At 36.5% G+C, this 22692-nt stretch overlaps 1 protein-coding gene across 30 annotated transcripts in view; it reads right to left on the bottom strand.

Annotated features, from left to right (window-relative positions):
- The window catches only part of DLGAP2 (DLG associated protein 2), a 450420-nt gene that overhangs the window by 137415 nt on the left and 290313 nt on the right, over positions 1 to 22692 (bottom strand). For 10 of the 30 annotated variants that reach the window (XM_031504438.3, XM_085574578.1, XM_077782392.2 and 7 more), the window contains one exon: positions 20104 to 20136. The exons of 12 other annotated variants lie outside the window; for them this stretch is intronic. In XM_031504438.3, the coding sequence (XP_031360298.2) occupies positions 20104 to 20136 (33 nt within the window). Of the gene's footprint in view, positions 1 to 17100; positions 17221 to 20103; positions 20137 to 22692 lie in introns of all 30 variants that reach the window. 8 more of the 30 variants (XM_085574579.1, XM_031504441.3, XM_077782388.2 and 5 more) reach the window with 2 other exon arrangements.

Here is a 22692-nt window from a genome sequence, read left to right as displayed (position 1 = left end):
GGTTGGGGTTTAAACTACAGTTATTCACACTTACAATGCTTCCTTAACAGTCTTTTCTGGTCTCACCAGTGCCTCCATAATGCAAGTGAATTTATTTAACATCGACTTGGGAGTTCACGGAGTCCAATATAAAATCTAAAAACACTGATGGGACTATTTTCATTCATTTCAGCTTTTTTTGTGATCAGACCTGTAGGAATATAGCCATATTAAAATGCTGCTTCTAGAAAGAATCATTTACCAGCCCATCTGGAACAGAACTCAAATGCAGAATAATATCATATCTGTGTCTGAAATATCAATTCCAAAGACTCTTTGAATTCAGGTGAAAACAGCTGCATAGCCAGAAACATCCTAGTGTACTGACTAAATACTAATCATGTACTGGAAGCATATTGTTTCCATCAAGAGTAACACAAATGCAATGCATTAATATTCATGATTATCACATGTATTATTAGTATAATTAGGGTCCATTCATAAATCCATATGTATGGGTTTGGCTAGGTGGACTACCTATTCTTATGGTGAAGGCAAAATCAGCTGGACAGCTGGGTTTGCAGCATTGTGATCACTGATAAAAAGTTTGGCCAGTGGGTGGATACTAGTGACATCTCCACACCTTATTTAATACCTTCATTACTTCCTGAAGGAGGTGACAGTCCCCTGTCAGCAGCATCAGCTCAGGGGAAAGGTCAGTACAATGCCTATTATTACTGTGATTCACAAGAACCTGGCAGAGAAACAGGCTGACAATAAACTTGTGCAAAGAAATGTCAAGTCCTGCCTGGCATGCAATAGCCTCTTGCCTCAGCTGAGGCTGGTGGTCAATTGATTCCAAGGCATCTTTGCAGAAAAGGACTTGGCATTCCTGGTGGATAGAGTTGAATATGACTTAATGGGCCACCCTTGAAGGCTTTCAAATATAGGTTTACTAGAAAGGCTGCAGATATCTCCATCCTTCGAGAGGTTCCAACTTGACACTGCAAGGTCCTGAGAAACTCCATGTTGGCATTGATTTCAGTGCAACCTGGACCAGATGTTATGCAGAGCTCCCTTAATTTTTTGATTATTTTGTGACTTTAGATTTTAACAACCTGCTCATAAAAATATGGAATAATATGCATTTACACTGATTGGAAAAGTATTAGCTCTGTTGCGTACTACATCAACCTGTCTCCATCTTTTATGAGTGAATGGAATCGTACTTCAGTATTCTTGTGTAGCATCGTATCCTGTTCAATTTTCCCTTCATAAAACTGGGACAGCATATTTGTCATTCTTAAAGCAAGCAATAATTTTGCAAGTCTGACACGGCAACAATGAATGTACAGCAAACTCATAAGGCAGATGTTTTCTAGCTAAAAGAAAGAATGCTTTCATCTGTTTTATATGATTTAGTGACTACCTTCTGCATAGACATAGCACACCATTCGTAGCATCTGCGTTTTGCTCAGTGTGTTTAATAAATAGATTGCCTTCTGTTCATTTGATAACACAAATTTACTTGCCTTAAAAAATTGCTTTGTACACCCTAAGAAAATATAACCTCATAGAATTGGACTTAGCCTGTAAAATGGCATTTTTTGACACTACCATGCAATTAAGGGGCACATCCCTGAGTGCATTGGAACACATAAGTTTAATGTACTCCTTTCCACTGCTAATTGACCTCTTTTCCAGTGTACCTCTCCATGACACTCTGCTTACCATGTGTTTCTTAAAACCGTTTTTTACTATCCCATGGATTTTTGTTACATCCAGACGAAATGTGTTGCAATTTTTTAGTTAACCTGAAGCCTTTGAAGAGACATTAAAGACTCTACCATGTTGTTTCTTGGAGGCAGTGAAGTTCTTTGCTATGAAGATGTAATGAGTGCATGTGTTTGTGTGGCAGCATGTGTATAAATATCAAGTTTGTTCTCTGCTCTATGTTAAATTTTTCTGTCTCTGCATGGGTTTCCTCCTGTCTGTCACTAGGCTCTGGATAACATTTTTCCTGCACTTCCTGAGGTTTCCCTTTGCTTTCTTTTGCCTTTCTGACTTACAACAGAAAGCAGCAAATTAATGCAAGGTATTATATGACAAAAAGAATATGGCTTCATGTTGTCTTTGGTTTTATTTTATTGACATTGCTGTATTTTTACTGTAACTCATTCTAATTATTCTTTATGTAATAAAATTATATTTATTTTCAAAAACAGGCATTGTCAGTACCTTCAAGGAAGTGATGACCCTTAAAATACCAGTATGTACTGATTCAGTACAGTAACAGCACCCAGCAAGTGAATTTCAGACATCATCTGTATCCAGATAAAACCAGCAAACATGAACATCAACTCTTCTTCTATGTAACAAGATTGAAAACAGAGACTCTGAAGTGCTGCAACTGAAGCTCTCTGCTATTGAGCTGAAGCTCTTCATTCTCTGAACTCTTCTACTTTGAATTACAGTTTTTCTGCAGTAAAACTCTATATTAAATAAAGTCAAATAATGTGAACTTTAATTCAGCTGCAGTGGTGTTTTTCCTTTCTTCTGAGAAAGTGGAATCTCTCTTCTGAGAAACAAAGTATCAATTGAGATTAAATTTCACCCAATTGTATTGATATAAATCCTTCAACAGACTTCCTTACTTCAGTTAGATTTCAAAGGCACAACTGCAAGAAAGTGATGATCATGGACATTCTAAATTGGATATATTTCACTTTACAGATTTTTCAAGTTGATGAAACATTACGGTTAGTTTATTTTCAGTACAGAATTCTGAATTTCTCTCTTTCCAGAGTTTATTTTTGCCATACCAGTCATTCAAATACATCTCATTCACCTGCTGATAGTCCATAAGACAACACATTTTTTTTTAAATCATAGTTTTTCCTTCTGAGTACATGTTCAAATTCTGAGGCACATAAATACTCCAAAGACAAAAATAACACATTTGAACATTTAGTTTCTATGGAGACAAAACTAAAATGTCTAATGTGAATTTATATTCAGCCTGATGCCTTACAGGTTAGAGGAACTTCATTAAGCCTTAAAGAGAGATATTATTCCATAAATAAATACACAGAAAAATAAAGGAGAACCACTCAAAATCCCAAATCCTATGTTTCTAAAATGCACTTGTGTATTGTAGTTGTTTAAGAATTGCTTCTGGCAGCCAGTTCCCGTTTTTCTATTCCCACCCTACATTAGAGACTTATTGATAGACTCAAGACATAGTTTGTGTCATTTTCAATAGAAAAATCTTTTTGTTGAAACATGAGAAAACTCAAAAGTCAGGACTTTGAGGCTTCTATCTTTCACTCCAAGTGTTTAGAGAATAATAGCTCCAGAGTTAACTGCAACAAATGCCTGATGCTGCTAGGTCAAAGTAATCAATGTTACTTGTCTGACCTTTTAAGCCAGGATCAGCAAAAAAAAACAAAAAAAAAAAAAAAAACAAAAAAAAAAAAAAAAAAACACAAAGGCCTGAAAAGCACAGCATCATGATTAGAGCTGTAGAAGTACTTGTGAGATTTCTTTCAGCAGACAGTTGGATACAGAGCCCACTTTTAAAAGTGCATTTTAAGTGGCGCTCTAGTCAGTCTTAAAGATCATATTTGAAGAGGTGTTGTTCACATTTATCATCTGCTTTAATGATGTTTCCTGAATCTTGCTCTTCTGCAAGCCTTATTAGTTATCTTAATGTCTCAGCCAGCTCTTCCTTCTCACAAACTGCAGGTAAAATACAGCATGAGATTATCGGTACTGAGGGTTTCTGTAAAGAATTTTGCCAGACTTTGATGATTATGCCAGAGCCAACTTCCACATGATAACTGTGTAAGTTGTCATTAGCACAGTGCTGGGCTTCAACTCGGTCCCCAGCAGGGCTTTTTTAGCTCCAAACTCTATCACATTAAATATGGTTGCAAGATTTTTTGGCTTGAAACTTGCTCACAAATGACCAGCTCAGAGCCTGAGCAAAATGTTCATAAGTATAGACATCTATAGGAACCATTACCATGAATTACAATGTGGGAGCCAGGCTTGGCCATCTTAAGTTGATCTAACTTGGGTTTTATACTATTAAGCCTGTTTATCCACCTGAGGCTCTGCTAACCTTCTTGTGTTAAAAAAGACCATGTATCTTCTCGGCTAAAATTTATTATGCAAAAAGATACAAAAAGCAAAGAATGGGAGCATAAAGTTGGGTCCAGTGGACAGAAGTTCCACTGCCTGCCGAACAAACTCCAGTGCAGAGACAGGTGGGAGCAACATTGAAAGCATTCCCAAGGGGAGCTGACGGCAGCGAGGTCCTGGCCCTGCCCTGGCTCTGGCTGCTCTCCTGGCGGGCGGCAGTTTGGGGCTGCTCCCCCGCGTCCCCTCTCGGCTGCGTTTCCCACGCCTGCTATCAACACCGTGTCCAGTTCAGCCTCCTTTACTGGCAATGAGTGTCCATAACAACACTTCAAACACTGGATTCTCGCTTACTAAATCTGGCATTTTTCCACCCAAATATTTGTTATGCTGCACACTGACCCAAGGAAGTTCTGTACAGACGGACCCCATGTTTATTTGCCTACCTATGCACTGTGTTACAAAGATTTACCACAAATAAATATTAATTTAAAGACTTTCACCTCCATTTTCCAGAGTATCATTAATATTATTGTCTGCAACTGCCATTTCACTACATATTCTTATTTATATATGCCTTATTTGTACTTTTGGCATAGAATTTTTAAGAAGACCTGACTTGTGCAATCAGATTGTCTATTGGTTTGGCAGTTTGCAACTAACTCTGAACTCAAGACCCAATTTAAAATGGAATAAAAATTACTAGCAACACTTTGTTAAAATCAGAAAATAATAGGGAAATGCACAATAGTGACTCCACTTAGGCAGAATGAGGGCATGACACCAGAGCTGGCAGAAGCCAAGTGTCCAGATGGCACATGGGTATTAGCAGAGCAATGCTCACACAGTTGCAGGATAGCAACAATATTGCCACTATATGGGCTGTTATGTGGGATGAAAAGTCAGACAATGAACACAATTCATAGGAAATTAGACTTCAGTATTTCCATTTACCTAAACAGGAACTATTTTTGTGCGTGTCATCATGCTTATCAGTTATCGTGGTTAATCAAGACTTGCCTGTGTACTTGATACCTTATCAATTATTATGCAAAGTACCTGATGGAAAAAAAACCACTTACCCCAAAAAGAAATTTATCTTACTTGGCTAGAATTCTACCAAAATACTTCCACGTACTTCAGAAGCCCAAACATATCCTGTGTTTTTATTCAGCTCAAAAAGAGCAAAACTCAGCTGCCAAAATGAATCTTGGAAACTCTCTTGAGTCCATATACAGACAGTGTGGAGATAAAGCACAATTGGGTGAATAGGCTGCTATTCATCTAATCTTAAAACAGACATCTTACATAGGTCAGATGAATCTTATCCTGAAAGTACTTGCTTCTCTCCATTTACTGTAGAGTCTGAGGTAACTTGCTTTAACAGAGACACCTAGAGTGTAAATACTTAGAGTTAGGTGGAATGAATGTCACTTCTGAAAATCAAATGTAGAATCACATACTTAATGTACAAATAAATCATGTCAAGGATTCCAAAGTGAATTTCTTTGAAAGGAAAAACAAAATTAACCAGGCAAGTCTTATTAAATCCCAGCTGATTTTTTCCTCTTGAATAAAACACAAAGAATAAATATTTTTAATTTCAAAAGTTCTTGTTCTGCGTCTCCAATACAGAAAAAACAGTTGACTAATAGTTGACTGAACAGTTAGACTAACATGAGAGACAGATACACTCGTCACTACTTGGAAGCAGAGGTTTTCCCTGCTGTCTCCTCTTCCAAACAAGTCATTCTGTAAGGCCCAAATTTGGTAGTTGATGGCACAACCTCCCGCACTCGTCTGTGACATACTGCAAAGAAATAGCCATAGCCCCTGCCTTCCCCAGTCCCTGGCATTTCCTGCAACCAAACCTTGTCAGTTTTAACTCTGTTCATTTTGCCCCAACTCAAGAAGATGTATAATTGTCTAGGATAATTTAAAATTATCTTTCAGGGAAAAAAGCAGTGAAACTGCAAAGCAAAACAAATAAGAACCCAATTCTAGAAGGTAGTTACTACCAATATTCTCTACTACCTCGGCCCTCCAGGAGATGACTCATATATTCTCTACTACTGCCCCTCCAGGAGATGACTCATACATGTAGGGACATTAATACATGGGGAGCCCTTATACCACAATGCCTAACAAGTCTGTGAACCCAGCATTGATTCACCATTGGAAACATGCCACTGCACCCCTCTGAGACCTGGCCCAGAGTTCACCCAGAGCAGAAGGTGCTCAGTGTGGGCAGAGCTGCCCATATTGCTGAGCTATTGGAAGCGTGGAAAGCAGGGCACAAAAGGTGAAGGCCACTGCCCTCCTCTTTCTCACACCCATGTGGGTGCAGGCTGTGGAGAGGCTCACATCCAGATCTGCAAACTCAGAACCGAGAATTTCCAGCAGCCATTGTCCTGCTGCAGGCTGTACTTCTCTGCTGCCTCATTTATGGAAATCATCTCCCAGAAGTGACCTACTTGCTCTAAAGGAGTCCCTGTCAAGTCATGGCCCCAGCTATGCTTATACTTATTTCCATGCCAAAGTCTGGTTATAAAAACTCAGGCAAATCAGCAGTGCAGTTCCTAGGGTTATGGAACATAGTATCAGGGTTTGAGAACAGTATGAGTTTCATAATCAATCCAGGAGCAAGTTGTACTAAATCTGGTCCAGAATGTCTATAGATTTATAAAATTTGGATTTTGTATACTTTTTAGAAATATTAAGAATATAAAGTCTACTATGAAAAGGCTTTAATACAGTTATATTTTTGTCTTGTTTTAACATGGCTGAAACTTATCTAGCATTCTTTGCATATCTAGCACTGATGGAAAAATAGGTTTGACTTCAGCTAAGTATGGAAAATATCTAAAACACACACTAAACACGTCTATTTCAAGAAAAAATACTTTGCTATATTGTGCAAATTGACTAAGATTTTGGTATTCACATGAGAAAGATCTTGTTCACAAAATATTCTTTTGTCTAAATAAATAAGAAAGTTGCCTTCAAAAACATAAAAAGATTGAAACATTCATATCATTATACCTGTAATTTTCATTGCAGACATGTCTCGTATTGCATAACAAATGTGTTGGAGAGGTTTGCAAAAGGTCATGAAAACTGTAGTCAATATTTTAAAGACTAAGCACTAAAATAGAGAGAAAGAGGTCAAGAAAACAGAAAGCTATGATCTTAAATAGCAAAATAACACATTGTGTAACTTTTTAGCATATATGAGGAGTGAAAAGTGTAGCATCTATTCAGACCATGAAATTCACTAATGTCATTAAAATGCGTAATAATCAACAAACAGCTATAATCCACCTTGACAGAATTCAGTACATCAAGCAAATTCTTACTTGAGAGCCATGTCACTTTCTTAATTGGAACAGCAACCTCATCTTAAATTATGCCAACAGGTAACAGAAAAATCAGAGCAGAAAGATTACAGAAATGACTGGAAAGTAAATGCAGTTAAAGACAAGTTCCTGGTGACAAAACCTGTTTAATTGAAAGGAATCAGATCATGCAAGGAAAATGGTTTGTGACACCAGGAAGGAAGGGCTGTAAGCTTTTATTTTAAAAATAAGTTAGAATATTCTGAGCTCGGACTTCAATATAGCTAGAAAGCTCCACAGATATTAGAGGGTGGGTGAATTTGGTCATCCTCACGCTAGAGAGGGGAGGGAAATGGCAGAGAAGTGCATCCTTTTCTCAGTCAGTGTGAAGAGTCATGGTTCAATTACCTCCAAAGTCATTACAATAATGCATCCCAGGGGAGGAACTGCCCCCCAGTTCTGTGCAGGCCCTAGCAGGGAAAACTTGGCTATCTGATGGTTAAAGTAGAAACAAGTGCAATAGGCAGAACAAGATAGTGTCTCTGTACCAGTGCAGACTGTTGCTCAGGATTATATCTGTATAGGTCCTATTTACATGTTGTGATGTTTTTGGCAGAGGTAGAGTTAAGTTTTTTCACAGTAACTGGTATGGGGTTGTGTTTTGGATTTGTGCTGTAAACAGAGATGATGATCCAGGGGTGTCTTTCTTATTGCTGAGCAGTGCTCAGACAGAGCCAAGGCCTTTTCTGCTCCTTACCTGCCCCCATGCCACCAGTGAGGAAGGTGTGGGTGCACAAGGAGCCTGGAAGAGACACAGCTGGGACAGTTGATTCCAAATGACCCAAGGGCTATCTCACATCATACAGTGTCATGACATAAGGCTGGAGGAAGAAGAAGGAAGGCAGGGGCATTCAGAGTGATGCCTGTTGTCTTCACAAGTCAGTGTTGCACATGCTGGAGACCTTTCCTGGGTCCAGCTGAATGAAGTAGTGAATGAATTCTTTGCCTTGCCTGTGTGTGCAGCTTTTACTTTACCTATTAGCCTGTCTTTATCTCCACACATGAGTTTTCTCACTTTTACCCTTTCAATTCTCCCTCCTTGGAGGGGAGTGAGTGAGTGGCTGTGCTGGCTGGGGTAAAACCATGAGCTGTATAAATTAAATAGGTCTGGGCTATCACACAGGCTTTGAGGCCAGCCGTCACCACACAGCTCTTGTTTGTATCACTGCAATCCTTCATCCCCTCTTCCACTTCTACTAATAAGATGCCTGCACCCAAATCGTTTTTTGGGAAAGATGCAATGCCAGCCTGAGTCTTTGAAACACACCCAGGCACACACACAGGGAGTGATCTGGCACTTAACTACGTGGATGGCCACAGGCCAGTGAGGGAACTCAGCTCACAGCCCACATCAGCTTACTGTGGCAGAGGCAATAACAGCACTGATCAATATGGCACACTGGACTGGTGCAGCTGGGACCCAGACTAGATGTGAAAAAAGAGACGAACTGGTCCTACAAGAGATGAGGCTGGATAATTATAGACATAGAGGAAAGGAAGGTTTGATCAAAGAAAAATGAGAGGAAAAAACATTTTTTTATGACTACTTATATTTCCTCCTGTTACTGTGACAAAAATCCCAGCAATGACCCACCAAATGCTTGAAGGCACACTGTGCAAGTCTTGTATTAGTTGCTGCCTTGTTTGCCTAAGGAATGTACTTGCTCTCTGATTTTTTGAGATGAAGACACTACAGCATCTCCATATTCCTAAAGAATTGCTTTCATCTTATACTATTCAGTTCCTTACTAGGATCACATGCTTAACATAAATGTAGTGTTCCAGGGACAATTTCTTTTGCTTGGCTTGTTTCTGATCTCTTGCAGATAGATATTTCTCTGTTTATTTAGCAATTACATAATTCGCTAAAATAATGGGGAAAATATGAGTTTCGAATTCCGATCTATGATTTCAAGACAAATATAACACTTTTCTATGAAGGAAGAAATAAACAGGTACAGTGGGTGCAGCTTACATGATGTGGAAAGTGTTATGAGAATGCAAGTAATTCTCTGCAGGAAGAAAACAAATTTTTGGCTATATTTAGTGGGAATGTTTTATAAGATGTGACAGGAAAGGAAATTTTGTATACAACTAATGAGGGCTTGGGTGTTATTTCTGGATCCTGTCTTAATATTGAGGGTATTTTGCTACATCTTGACTTAAAACAAGAAATTATATAAAGGTGATACTGAAGGAAGACAGGTAGAGTCTTAATTGCAACATGCAGAATAAACAATATTTGCTCAAAATTATTTGCATTTTCCTGTAACTATATGTATTCAAAACATCGGCAATGGCTATATAAATCAGATTCAAAGGCTGATAATTTCCTGGTTATATTGCAATTCAAAAATTGCATAGTTAATTATGATGAACAATATTTCCATGGAATGGGTTGCTATTTCAGCCTTTGCTCTTGGGGATTACTGTCCAGTATTGTCATTAAAGTAAAGCAAAAACCTGATGGTAGATGAAGTATAACCCTTGTTTTTTGATAAGATGTCATAAGTATTGTACCTCAAGCACTTGCATAAAAACTCGTGAGCTACCATTTCCATAGCAACAGGCAACATAATTTAGCTAAGATAGCTGCTTTCCATTCTAGAGACTTCATTGTCACTGCAGTTTATGAAATACACAAGTGTGTCTCCTAAGACTCTAATACAGTAAACAGATAAAATGCTGGAAATGCTGAGAAAGGCATAGATTTTATTACAGATGCAGAACGATGCTTCTTTTTCTTCTCACCTGTATTTTATGGGATTCTCTACCATTTTCAGCTCACCACATACAAATCTAGTTCTCCTTGCTGTGCAGGAGATCCAGTGAAGGGCATCTGAAGCTGGCCTGTCTTTCATATTAGTCTGGTTCTTTCTGGAATGTGCAGAAGGAGCTGGCCAATTCCTTCTTTCTCTCCTTCCTCCTCTCAGTTACCAAAATAAAATTCACTTCAGTGCAGAGAGTCAGCACACCATATCTGGGGCACCTGTTAAATCTCATATTGAGCCTACACACAGTTACTAATTTAACACACTGCTGACACACTCCCATAGTTGTAAGTCTTTTGCTTCCCCAATGTTTCCATTAATTTTGTTATTAATCTGAATCACCTTAAAGTGCTTTTTAAAAACATCTGGCTCCATACTTTTAAATTTTAAAAAAGCCTGTGAAAAAATTTTGAAATAAGAACTTAAAAAGACAACAGAACTAATATTTTCACTAAAGCTACACTGAAATTTCACACTTGAGTAGCCTGTGGTCTCATGGAAAGATGACAGGGAGCACAATCAATTTCTACCTACTGGAAGTATAGGATTGCAGTCTGTTATCCTTGCCTTGCAAAGAGTAATGCCTTATACTATTTTCTCAGTGAGGGTGGAAGAATTCCTTTTGAAGGCAAAATCTGATTGATGTCAGCAAGTGAATCACCACCTGTCCATGGAAAATGGATGCTTTCGAAAGCAAGCTATACTGGACACTGCATTTGATAGACTCTGTAATGAAGTGATGGCTCTGCCTGTGAAGTTCTCCTGAGCTGAGCCCCTGACATGGACCTTAAGGCACTGACCTCCTCATAGATTTTCCTTACTACAAAAATATGCAGGAGGTAAAAAGGTAAAAAAAAAAGTTTCTTACTTCACCGCTGAGAATTGATGACACATGATATTAGGATGCAGATAATTTATCTGACTCCTAAATTATTTTCTCATTTTGGCAAGTACACTAAAGACAGAAACTGGCACAGGTAGCTGGAAAAGAAGCTGTGATGCTGGAGCACAATCACTTTTCCTGTGGGTAGGTTACATGATTATTTGTCAGGAGCAGTTCAGGGATCAAGAGTAAAATGCAATGCATTCTACTTATGGATTTCACCTAAAGAATATATAAAATGTAAACATGGCAGTTAGCTTATTTTTTCCATCTACAATGCACAGTTTCTGACAGCCAAAGATCCTGGCACAGTGAAATAATCCTCTATTTCTACATCCATCCAAACAAATATGTACAACCTGACTATCATTTCATTCATACAAATGAATCATGTATGATCTAGCACTTTGATGAAGGCTTAAATGTTCAGCTGATAGAAAAAGAGAAAAGCATTACACCTACCAATGTAATTATTAAAAGATTATTTTTATCCTGCAGTTGAACATATGCAATAAATGAGCATTAGATTATGCTCTGAAATAGTGCATCAGACTTTATTACCCTACAGAACAAATTCTGTAATCCCCTCTGACAGACTCATAATCACATCAATAACCAGTTCTTGACCTGTGAGGCAGGTTGAGTATCCCTGCCAATCTAACAATAGCAACTTCTCTTTCTGAAAGATTGATTGTTAACCACCAGAACTGTAAAAGTCATCTCCATATTAATTAACAGTGCCTAGTCTTGCATTAAAATCAAACACACATACACAAGTCACTGATCTTGATGGATAAGTCTTACACAGCTACCTCCAAAATTTATGATAATAGGAAAAATAGGAAACACAGCCATATTTATTCAGAGGTAGAGGCAACCAAGGAAAACATCAGCTCCTATTGTCTCTGATCATTATGATCACTTCCTTGGCTGAAATCTGAATAAGGAAACAGTTCTAAAGCAATGTCAAAAATAAAATCTAAATTCTATCAACAAGTTTACTTTGAAGTAGTAAAGATTGCTTATGGCATTTTAGCTTTGAGTGTCATTTATTATTTTCATAAGAATGTGTTTAAATAGAAGTATGATTTTTTATTGTCAAAATCTTATAACAGCAAAGAAATACCTGACTTGTGATCTATGCAATACATAAAACTTCTGAGCATGATCTGTTGGCTTATAGAAAATAATCTGAACATCTACTCTCCTTGGATAGTTTTTGTAATTCACAGCTGCAACTGCTCATTTCAAGAAAAGGAAAAACTTAAAGGTCTGAAATAAATATATATTTCAAAACTATAAATTTAAAAAGCATTCTGATATGATATTATTTTAGGGAAAATTATATCTGATAAATTAATATCTATAAAAATTAGTACAAAAATAGAAACCATTTTTAATTTTTTTTTTTTTTTTGCATACAGCAAACAACTAAAATTCATTAAAAAGTGCTTCTGAACCACTTTAATTTGCCACAAGGATAAAAAAAATCATGATTTATATTGTGTCCTGTAAAATTTATATATTTATTATAATACCCACTACTTATTTTGTAAAATATTCTAAGTACAACCTACAGCTGCTACAAGCTGGCCTAAACATGTAGCCAAGGAGTAATTTTGGACAGTACATAGTAGCAGTAAATAAAAACCCCATCAATACAGTATATTTAATATTTGTATACTTAAGGAGCTACTAGCTGATGAATTAAAAGCATTTTCTATATCTAGCTGTGAAAACAATGTACATTTATTCCATGCCATCAAAATGAGGAAATTAAAGACAGCAGGTTTTAGACGAGGAGGCAAAGCTTGCAAGAAGAAAAGCTTTGACTACCAACATGGGTGTCCTCTTTTCAATTTAAAAATTAAATTATCCTCCTTAAGGATTTGCCTTTGGCTCAAATTTCAATTTGATATCTTTCTTCATATGTGTTCTTGTGGACTAATAGTTTAAAATATCTGAATATACTTCTTTTAGGAGACTTTAACCTTTCAGAGTCTTCCTTTGACATGTTTCTCTTAACATTATGATGCCCTGCAACAATCACCTGCAGCATCACAGTCTAAGAGCAGAGTTCAGAATAGCTGAATGACAGTTTGGAAAAATTGCTGCCTTAACTGAACATTGGGATCACTTGACAAACCCAATATCATAAATACTGTAGCTCTTGCTGATTTAAAATAATTACAATTCAGGTATTTCTAATAAGACATGATTAAGTAAAGAAGATTCAAGAAATTATTTCATGCATTTGCAAATCAAAGATACACCATGCAGCTCTGCAGGACCTGGTATAGTCCAAATATTTTTTTTAAATTTATTTTAGTTCCTTTAAATTCTGTTTGGTGGTAATGAATGAGAAATATAATCACTGTGATTCATCCTGTACCCTTAACATAAAATACCCCAGAGCACTTAAAACTGATAATTAATAAAATATCAAAAAAGAAATAATTAAAAGCACTTTATTAACTAAATTAACTAAAAATTAATCATTAGCTTCACATTAAACAAGATCAAGAATTGTGCATAACTCATTAAGACTTTGTATAACTTATGTTATATAAATGGCTAAGAAATTACTAGTAGTACCTGCAGTACCTCTATATCAACAGCTCTTTATACAGTTCTTGTTAAACAAGTATGAATCATAGCTGAGAGCCAAAGAAATGAGACCAAGTAATTCTAAAGAGTAAAACAAATTCATATGACAATGCATCAATACCATATGTCTCTGTGAGACACCTAAGTTCAGGAGTATATCGTTCCTTCACTTCTGAAATTGCCATATTTTCAAGAAAAGTGTATAATATATTCCTTTCATTTTTGCTTTTTGCGTATATTTAGGCAGAACCTAAATAGGTTTTCACCTAACAATTTCACTTAAACAGATGAAATTGAGGATATAAAAATAAACATTTGAATACAGGAATGAATCACACTGCCAAGTTCCTGCATGATGAGGTACTTTCATTTTTTTTCCCATCTTTGTAACTCCATGACTGCGTTGCACTCTGGAGCAAGCACACACCAGCACGCTGTGCATGCCCCAGCCCAGCTTCCCAGAGCACATCTGTACCCCCACACCAGGAAAGGTGTGCTCAGTGACATGCAATCCTCATTGCTCAATGACCCAGAAGAGGCAGGCTCCAGAGCAACCCAGACTGAAAACATATGAGCTATTTTGGACCAGGAGCCTGAAGGAGCTCAGAAACAAATTAAAGAAAAAAAATTCAATCAATTTGAAATAATTTTTAATATTCTACCCACCCCCACCAAGTACAAATTCCCAGAGCAGAGTTTTCATGTTGGTACATAATTGTCATTTTTTACCTGCAGCTTCATCTGGAAGACTGATATTTTGAACAGCAGGACTATGCACAGTTACATCCCAACTAAGACTCTGAAGGCAAGATAGGGCAGACACAAACTTCCTCCTCATGTTTTTAATTTGAGACAAAAAAGTCAAAGGGCAAATGCAGGACTGGAAGAAATTAACAGAACTATAAAAGTTATGAATTTGGATAAAATCTATTCTAGATGAATACAATAAATGCAGGATAACTTATTTTTAGTTTGTGATTCTGTCCATTCAATTTTACAGAAGCTCAAAAGGAGCTCAGCTGTGAGTGACCTTTTTAGTTTTGTTTTGTTTACTAGTTCATCATACTCCATCCTCTTAAACTCTGATGACTTTAATTGTATATTTTGGTTTACTTTTTTTTTACCTTTTTTTTTACCTTTCTTTTTTTACTCAGGCTTGTCTTCAGCATAAGCTGACATATGTTACCTTTTTTGTTGCTGAAATTCAGGAGAAAGATTGAAAAAACCCTGCCACACTTAGCAGGTTCAATTCACTTGCTAAGCATTTCCCCAGATAAAATCAAGATGGTAGTTAGCCAAAGTCAGCTGCAATATAGTATTTTCTCCAAATTTGTTCTTTAAAATCTGTCAGCCCTACTTAAATAACACTGAACTTCGTTGTGAATACTCTTGAACTGAATTCCATTCAGTGTTATTTGCCCTAAGCCATCCAGTCTTCATTTTCTACCCAGCCTTACACATACTTTAGGCAAAGGCAGAGAAAAAGGATAAAGATGAGACTTTCTATGCTTCTGACACAAATGCTGCAGTAACTGCAATTAATATGGCTGTGAAGACACTCACAGATAAACTTTTATTTCAACCACAATACCCAGTACTGGTGTACTGAATTGAATGTCCATTTAAATTTTTGACAGAAGATCTGTGAAAGTGCGTAGTTCAACAGGCCATTAACTAATTCATGAAATTATGCTCATTGTATGGACAAAATGTTATTTCTTCTGGAAAATAAGCAGGTCACTGATCACTACCTTGATTGGATACACCCAGGAATGAGAAAGGATATTTTGAGTTCATATTTGATTAGCATTTGAGACACTCTTTCTCTAAATACTTCCCACAGGACTGCACATGCCAAGTTCCTATCATTGCTTGAGCTATTATTCAAAGACCTGAGAATGCTCATTCCACTTAGGGCTATCTTAGTTTTACTGACAGTGCTGAAGACAGCAGTCTATTCCCTAGACTACTAAGGGACTTTCAGAAATTAAAAGCAGATATTGAATTTGAAATCCACCATTACATTGCTAACAGTGAAGAAGTCTTTGAAAAAAAATAATATCTTTGTCCCTGAGGTATTTCAGAAAATCTCAAGCCTATTCCGATGAATTGCAACAAAACAGCATTCATCATGAACACAATGCAAAACAAAGTCCGTGGATCTTACTGACCAGTTGGGTACTTTGGGGTGGTAGCAAGGAAAAGAGAAAACTGAACGCTAAAGCTGAATTAAAAGAAAAATCAACAGAGATGCAGAGGGTGCATTTGAAATTACCTTCTGTAGATTCCTAGCTCAGGTGGCACCGAACTAATTTTTATGTGATCCAGAACAGGATTCATAGGCATGCTTTACAGCCCATGGAAATCAAAGCAGACAACTGCTATTAACTCTCTTCACCATGGAGATCTGCTGTGTTAAAGGTACATTCTTAACCTTCTAAGTGAGATAACACAAGATATTGGTTATAGGGGTGCAATCTGAAGAATGCATTTAAATGGGGCTTTAAGTGGCTAACCTTTTTTTCATCCCACTCATTAGTGACATCCTGGCTAATTCTTCTTTGGACTAATCACTCAAAACTCAGTGTCTACCCAGATTTTACCAGATTGAAACTGCTAGACTTCATATGCTGCCATAAGAGCATTCCCTTCCACCTCAAATCTCATGTTAGCCACATCAAGCTAGGAAAAAAATGCTCATTCCTCAACTCAAATTTCAGTTACCTTTAAGGATTACCACTTCGTTTGCTTGACACAGACAATCATTGTAACCTGAACTGTAGCTAAATACTTAAAAAGGGAGAATTAAGAAGGAAGTGTTATGTACAAATAAAAAAGTCATTTACTTCTATATACAGCATTTACAAAATTCTACATTAATATATCCTCATAGTTTTTGAAAACCAGGGTTTCCTAGGACAGCTATCAGAAAACCAGTCTTACAGTGTGAGCCTTAAAGAGTACAATGAATCAAATTTACCAGAAGAAAAGTTGAAAGGTATCTTGACTACTGTATAAAAATTTTCAGTAGTCATAGGGGGGATAAAATTGTCATAGTCTATGAAAGAGGCCAGGTTTGCAGATCAAGGCAATAAGTTCATCAGGCCAGGTAGCACAGCTTCTCTGCACAGAGACCTTACAGCAGGTCACTGCAGTTTGTCATAGACACTTGTTCAGAAAACATACCTGAAGAAGGGGCAATTTCAGTGTTGCTGAAAAAGGCGTAGCAAAAGGAAGACTGGCAGCTGAAATTAGACAAATTCAACCTTTCCACAACATTTCAATTTCCTAGCACTAAGGGTAATTAAATATTGGAATGGCTTACCAGGGGAGCTGGTGGACTCGCCATTGCTTGGAGCTTTAGGATGAGATTAGATATCATTGTAAAAGAGATGCTTTAATCCAGCTTCTGGAAGTTCTCAACATGCCCATAACACTTGCAGCTCTGCATTAAGACAATGACTATAATCAAATCTTGTACTTTAGGGTTTCAGCTGATCAACTGCAAGGGTTATTAAGAATTTTTTTCCGTTCACATAAAAACCAGACAGATACTTTGGTGTGGTTTATATTCTGATCTGTCTCTGAAGTAGCAGAGATTGCAGAAATCTACAGAAAACACGATGGGGGCAGTGGTGTTAAGGAAAGTACTTCCTCTTAGCCTGAAATTCATAAAGCAGTTGTATCCAAATGGGAACTTATATGAATTTAAAGTCATCTAGATGCAAACCCCTCCTGCCCTAGAACCTGTGTCATTACATCAGTGCAGAGGCATGTTTGGTCTGCCCTCCCTGCCAAGGGTCTGGCAGTAGCACCCAGCCAGCATTTCACTGACGCTGCTAATGACTTAAAAGGAGTCATGTCATACTCTGCTCCTGCAGAGCACTGGCCCAGGGTTAAGTGTAAAACTGTTGGATCACCATACCCTTAGAGGTCTTGTTAATGAATCCTGCTGGATAAGCTCAAAGGGTGTACTTTTTTCCAAGGTGAGATAAATAGAAATCTCAAATGGGTTTGTTTCATGTTTGCTCAGTGTGAGACACAAATCACCTGTTAACATACTTATCACAGCTAATTAACTAATTGTTATTAGAGATGCTTAAGTAATACCTTGATCTCTTCTATCTGCTGAAATTTAACATACTTCAGCCTAACTAGAATAATCATGTTGACACACAGGTCAACATTCACTGTTCTGTGTTTTCCAGCATATATACATAAGCATCCCTTTTGGATTTTAATTTAGCTATGCCTGTAACTATACATTCTGCACTATTTTAGCAGAATACTATAATGACTTGATTATTAAATGTAAGTAAAGCTGAAGGCAAGAAAGAACATTCTGCTACTTTTATCCTTCTATTTGAAAAGAGTATGTCTTAACTCTGTCAAATAAAGCATAAAATGAGATGGATTTTCTAGTGATTTCTGTGAGATGCACAGTAGCATGTCCATATTGTGAGTCTCCAAATAAGTATCTATTTAAGTGAAGTCCACACCAGGCTTTTATGCTTATTGCCTGCCTATACTATTCTTCTACATCCCTTTGACAATTTGTCAGATTCCAAGATATTCCTATCTGTGCCAAATAAAGGGCCATTTCATTTGTGCACAGCTACACCTGGAATGTAATGCTGGCATGTAAATCACTTGTTGTGCAATTCAGGACATTTTCCATGCAGAATAAGGATGATTTATCTTTGCCATAATTCTGAAACATATGTGTCAATATAAGACTCTGTTGTCAGTATTGCCCATTATGATTATGTTGTCATATTACAAAGTAAGAACGGGACACACCATGACAGCACCACCTAGTAACATAAAATATTCATGCAAAAACAAAAGCAGACTCAACCTTTAAAAAGCAGAGAAAAAAAAAAAAGATACACTGATCCTGCTTGTCTCAAAGTCTATTTTTGTGACACATGGATATATTTGACAGCACTTAGATAAGGATCAAATTTACAAGATGGCCCTAATTAAGCAGTATATTATTCCATGGGCATCCTTACTCAAACCAAACCAAAATACTCAGAATAAGAGTTTTCTCATCTGGGATGAAAATACCAAAATCTGCATTTACAGTCTTCTGACTTCTCAAACAGACCTCACTTGTTGTGTTGCTGTATTTAACTACAAATAACTCTGACAGAATCTGTACTCAGATCTTCTCCACACTGCACAAAAATTTAATTATAATGAACCTCTAAACTTCTTTGTTATGTTGGTCTTTTTTGATCTGTACCTTATAGCATACCTAAAGCCTAAATTGCAGGAATGCTTGGAAACCCTCAGATGAATCTACTGTCCCATATTTTTTCAAGAATTATCTTTAAGGGAAAACTGAAGGAAGAATATTATACTATGCATTAGACACTTTAGAAGCAAATGACATAATAAATAGTAAATAATTCTAATGATAAGTATCATCAAAAATTTTGACTAAATCACTTTGTCATACAAATATTATGCCTTAGTCTTCACAGCCTGTTCAACTAAAGGATTATCAAGAGAATTTTGAGTACAGAAAGAGTCCACATATTTGCAGCAGATTCCCTTTATTTCAGAAAGTGCTCATTTATATGCCTTCTGTGCCAAAATCTCTGCACAAGTAACACAGAAGTTCACACAATTACTTAGCATCAAATTCTCTGCTCCTGTGTTTCTGCTAAAAAATTCACAACTCAAAATGTTTGAATTGCCTAGTTGTAAAGTTCTAAATTTTTTAATTGAATATACTATTTTAAAATTTAAATGTCACAGAGTACAAAAAAATGTGCATGTACAGTAGAATCCAGAGGATTAATGTAATTTGTTATCATTCTTTTTTGATTCTCTACTGAAAATGTTCTTACTATGCATAACCTCTTTCCTACACACTTCTAGTAATAAAAGTGGAAACTGAGTCTTGTATTTCTTTAATCTTTGCTTTCCTTAAATACTGACTAGTGGTTTGTTTGGTTTTTTTTTTGCCTGCCTTACAGAATCATATGCAAGTTTGAATAACTTAAAATCTTTTCATTAGGACTTGTTTTGGAATAATTCTTCTCTCCCCATGGATTGTTCACATTAATGATATGATAGTTAACATTTAATGCAAATTTTCAATTCTATTCTTTACACTAGTGCATGTAATAGTTATCTTTTTTTCATTTATCTGAAATCTACAAAACCCCAAATTAATATTACAACTTTGACACGTAACAAAATGCTGTCAGATGCACACCAAATAAATTTTACAACACCCCTTTCCCCCCACCCTCCAAGAAAACTGAATAAACTGAATGTAAAACAAACAACAATCTAATCTAACTGTCCACTTTACCTGGAAATGCATGCCCTGTTAGAGAATCCAAATCTGAAATTAAAACAGTGAAAAAATAATCTTTAACACTAATTTAATATTAAAAAGCACAAAAATTCAAAAGCAAACCTGGCACCAAATATCATATTATATCAATATAAAATTTTAATCATATATATAGAAAAGCAAAACCAGAAAACTTAACATTGCATTATGATGGTTTTCTTCTCCATAGTTTTGTAAAGATATAAAATATTATCTAAAGATGAAAGCTTTGAACACTACGAGAAGTTAATTTATTTTACTGTTTAAGACAGACATACCACAATTATATAGAAATTTTAAAATGCTTTGTAAATGAACCTCTGATTTCAAAAACATATATTGAGTATAAACTTTTGTTCTACCTTTCTACATAAGAATAAATTAGGAAAGTGCAGAATGCTTTTTAGAGTGTAGACTTTTTAAAATATTTTATTTCTTGATCACAACAAATAAGAGACCTAACTTTTTTCTATTCTACTGTCCACACTTTTTTTCCTTTTTTTTTTTTTTTTTTCCCAATCTATCTGTTTTTAAAAAGAGAAGAGAGCTGGAATTATTCCTGCTGATGCTATAAAGCATAAATGAGGGCTTCACTGGTGACTCCCATCTGAAAAGACAGCAGAGAGGCACATCGGTGATGCTGGAAGCATCAGAATGGGCCCTTCTAAATGTGCACTGAGACCAGAACTCAGAATTCCATCTCTGAAGTGCTTTGCACCTTTGGAAATTCCAATTTCTTAAGAAAGAATTATTTGGTAACTTTGAGGAGTTACACTATAGCCGGAGGAGTAGTGGAAGCTGACAAAGTCCAGCCCACACCAGCTGGGATTGCTATTGCGCTGCCAAAGTGAAAGGCTGGTTCTCAGACACACATGGCCAAAGGAACCCTTTTAGACAGTGCTCTGGCACATCATGTCAGTGATGGGAACCCACTTGGAGAACAAGTCCTGCTGCTGGGAGCAGTCCCCCAGGTCCCACTTAGCTCACCAAGGAAGTGTGAGAGCTTCAGACTCTCCCTCCCTTCGTATGACAAGTGGGATCACAGAGGGGTGCAGCAGCTACACTCTCTTGGAAAAACACAACAGACAGATTGTGGCTGACCAATCCACCCTACTATATGTTTATAAATGAGCTTTCTTGTCATTTTTAGGAATTGATTGCATTTACTAGCAGTGCCTGGAAAAAAAATATTTTAGTACTGTTTATAAACTACTTCATCTTGAAAAAAAAAAGTGGTTTTCTTATTGCAACAGTCAACAGATACAAGATTCTAAGTTAATGGTTTAGGTTACAGAAATTCTGAACTTTTTGTAATGCAGTAACTAATTCTAAAAGTCATTGGGAAAATATTTACCAATTAACTCCTGGAACTGCTGAAGGAACTCTTTAGACAGAAGGAAAATTGTTCTTGGCTCTAATAACTTTTAACAGTTTAACTGAGGCATTTGGACTGTGTTCATGCTTAATTTTGTAAGTGAACACAGGAGAAAACCAACCAAAAATGTGATAAATACACTAGAGAGAATTGCTTTCTGAAATCCAAATTGCTGAACATAGTGAATTAACTAACAATTCCAGTATGTGGTGTCTCAAGCTTTATCATAAACTACAGTGAAAAAAAAATGCAACCTTAGGATTTTTTCTTTCAGAGTCTGAGAGACAGAAGAATGTTGTTGCCCCCTGGGAGTCCATAAAAACCACACTAAAACCAGATTATGCATAGGTGGAGCATCTAGCTAAGCAGTGACTGCTTCCTGAGAGCACAGAGACATCATGCAGCTACCTTGCAAATCAGAATCACCCAAAAAATATCTAATGCTTGATATTAGATTGTAAACTGAACTGTAGCTAAATCCTTAAAAAGGGAGAATTAAGAAGGAAGTGTTATGTACAAAGAAAAAAGTAATTTACTTATGCCCAAAATGCTGTCACTGTGCACATCATGTGGCACATCCTGGAACAACAATAAAGTGTTTGAAAACATCTGTTCTGTATCATTAATAAAAATATCCTGATGCAAGACCTGATGATCCAAGAAAAAAAAGAAAAGCAGAAGAGGAAAAAATTCTCTTCTAATAGCAGCAAAAAAATATCTACTCAGATACTAGGATTTTAAAAAATAAAAACAAACAAAAAACCAACCAACCAACAAACCAGCCAACAAACCCTTAAAAATAAAACAAAAATCTCAAATCAAAACAAAAAAACTGCAACTAATTTCTACCTGAAAAGTTCATGCACATATTGTAACTTACAGCAGAAATCACTACTAAAAATGCTATAGCTGAAAGAAATGCAGATGCGGTAATGAAAATTAATTAGGTTCTTGTCCCAGCATAAAACAACACTACTGTGTAATACTTTGCATTAAGCTGATGATATAAATTGTGGATGTGTTTCTTTTCTTACAAGTCAGCCTACACCTACTGAAAACAAGGTAGTTTGTCACCCAAGCATGTGTCCTGTGTCAACTGTTAAAGAAAATCAGACCTACTTTGCTAGGTGAAACCAGAAGATTTTATGGTATATTGAACCTACAAATCATGATCCACATGCCCCAATTCC

Source organism: Lonchura striata, chromosome 3 (assembly GCF_050655825.1).
Source record: "Lonchura striata isolate lonStrDom1 chromosome 3, ASM5065582v1, whole genome shotgun sequence".
In the NCBI taxonomy this organism is placed as follows: Eukaryota; Metazoa; Chordata; class Aves; order Passeriformes; family Estrildidae; genus Lonchura; species Lonchura striata.
Note: the sequence above shows the minus strand (reverse complement) of the source record. Positions and strands in the feature narration are given on the sequence as shown.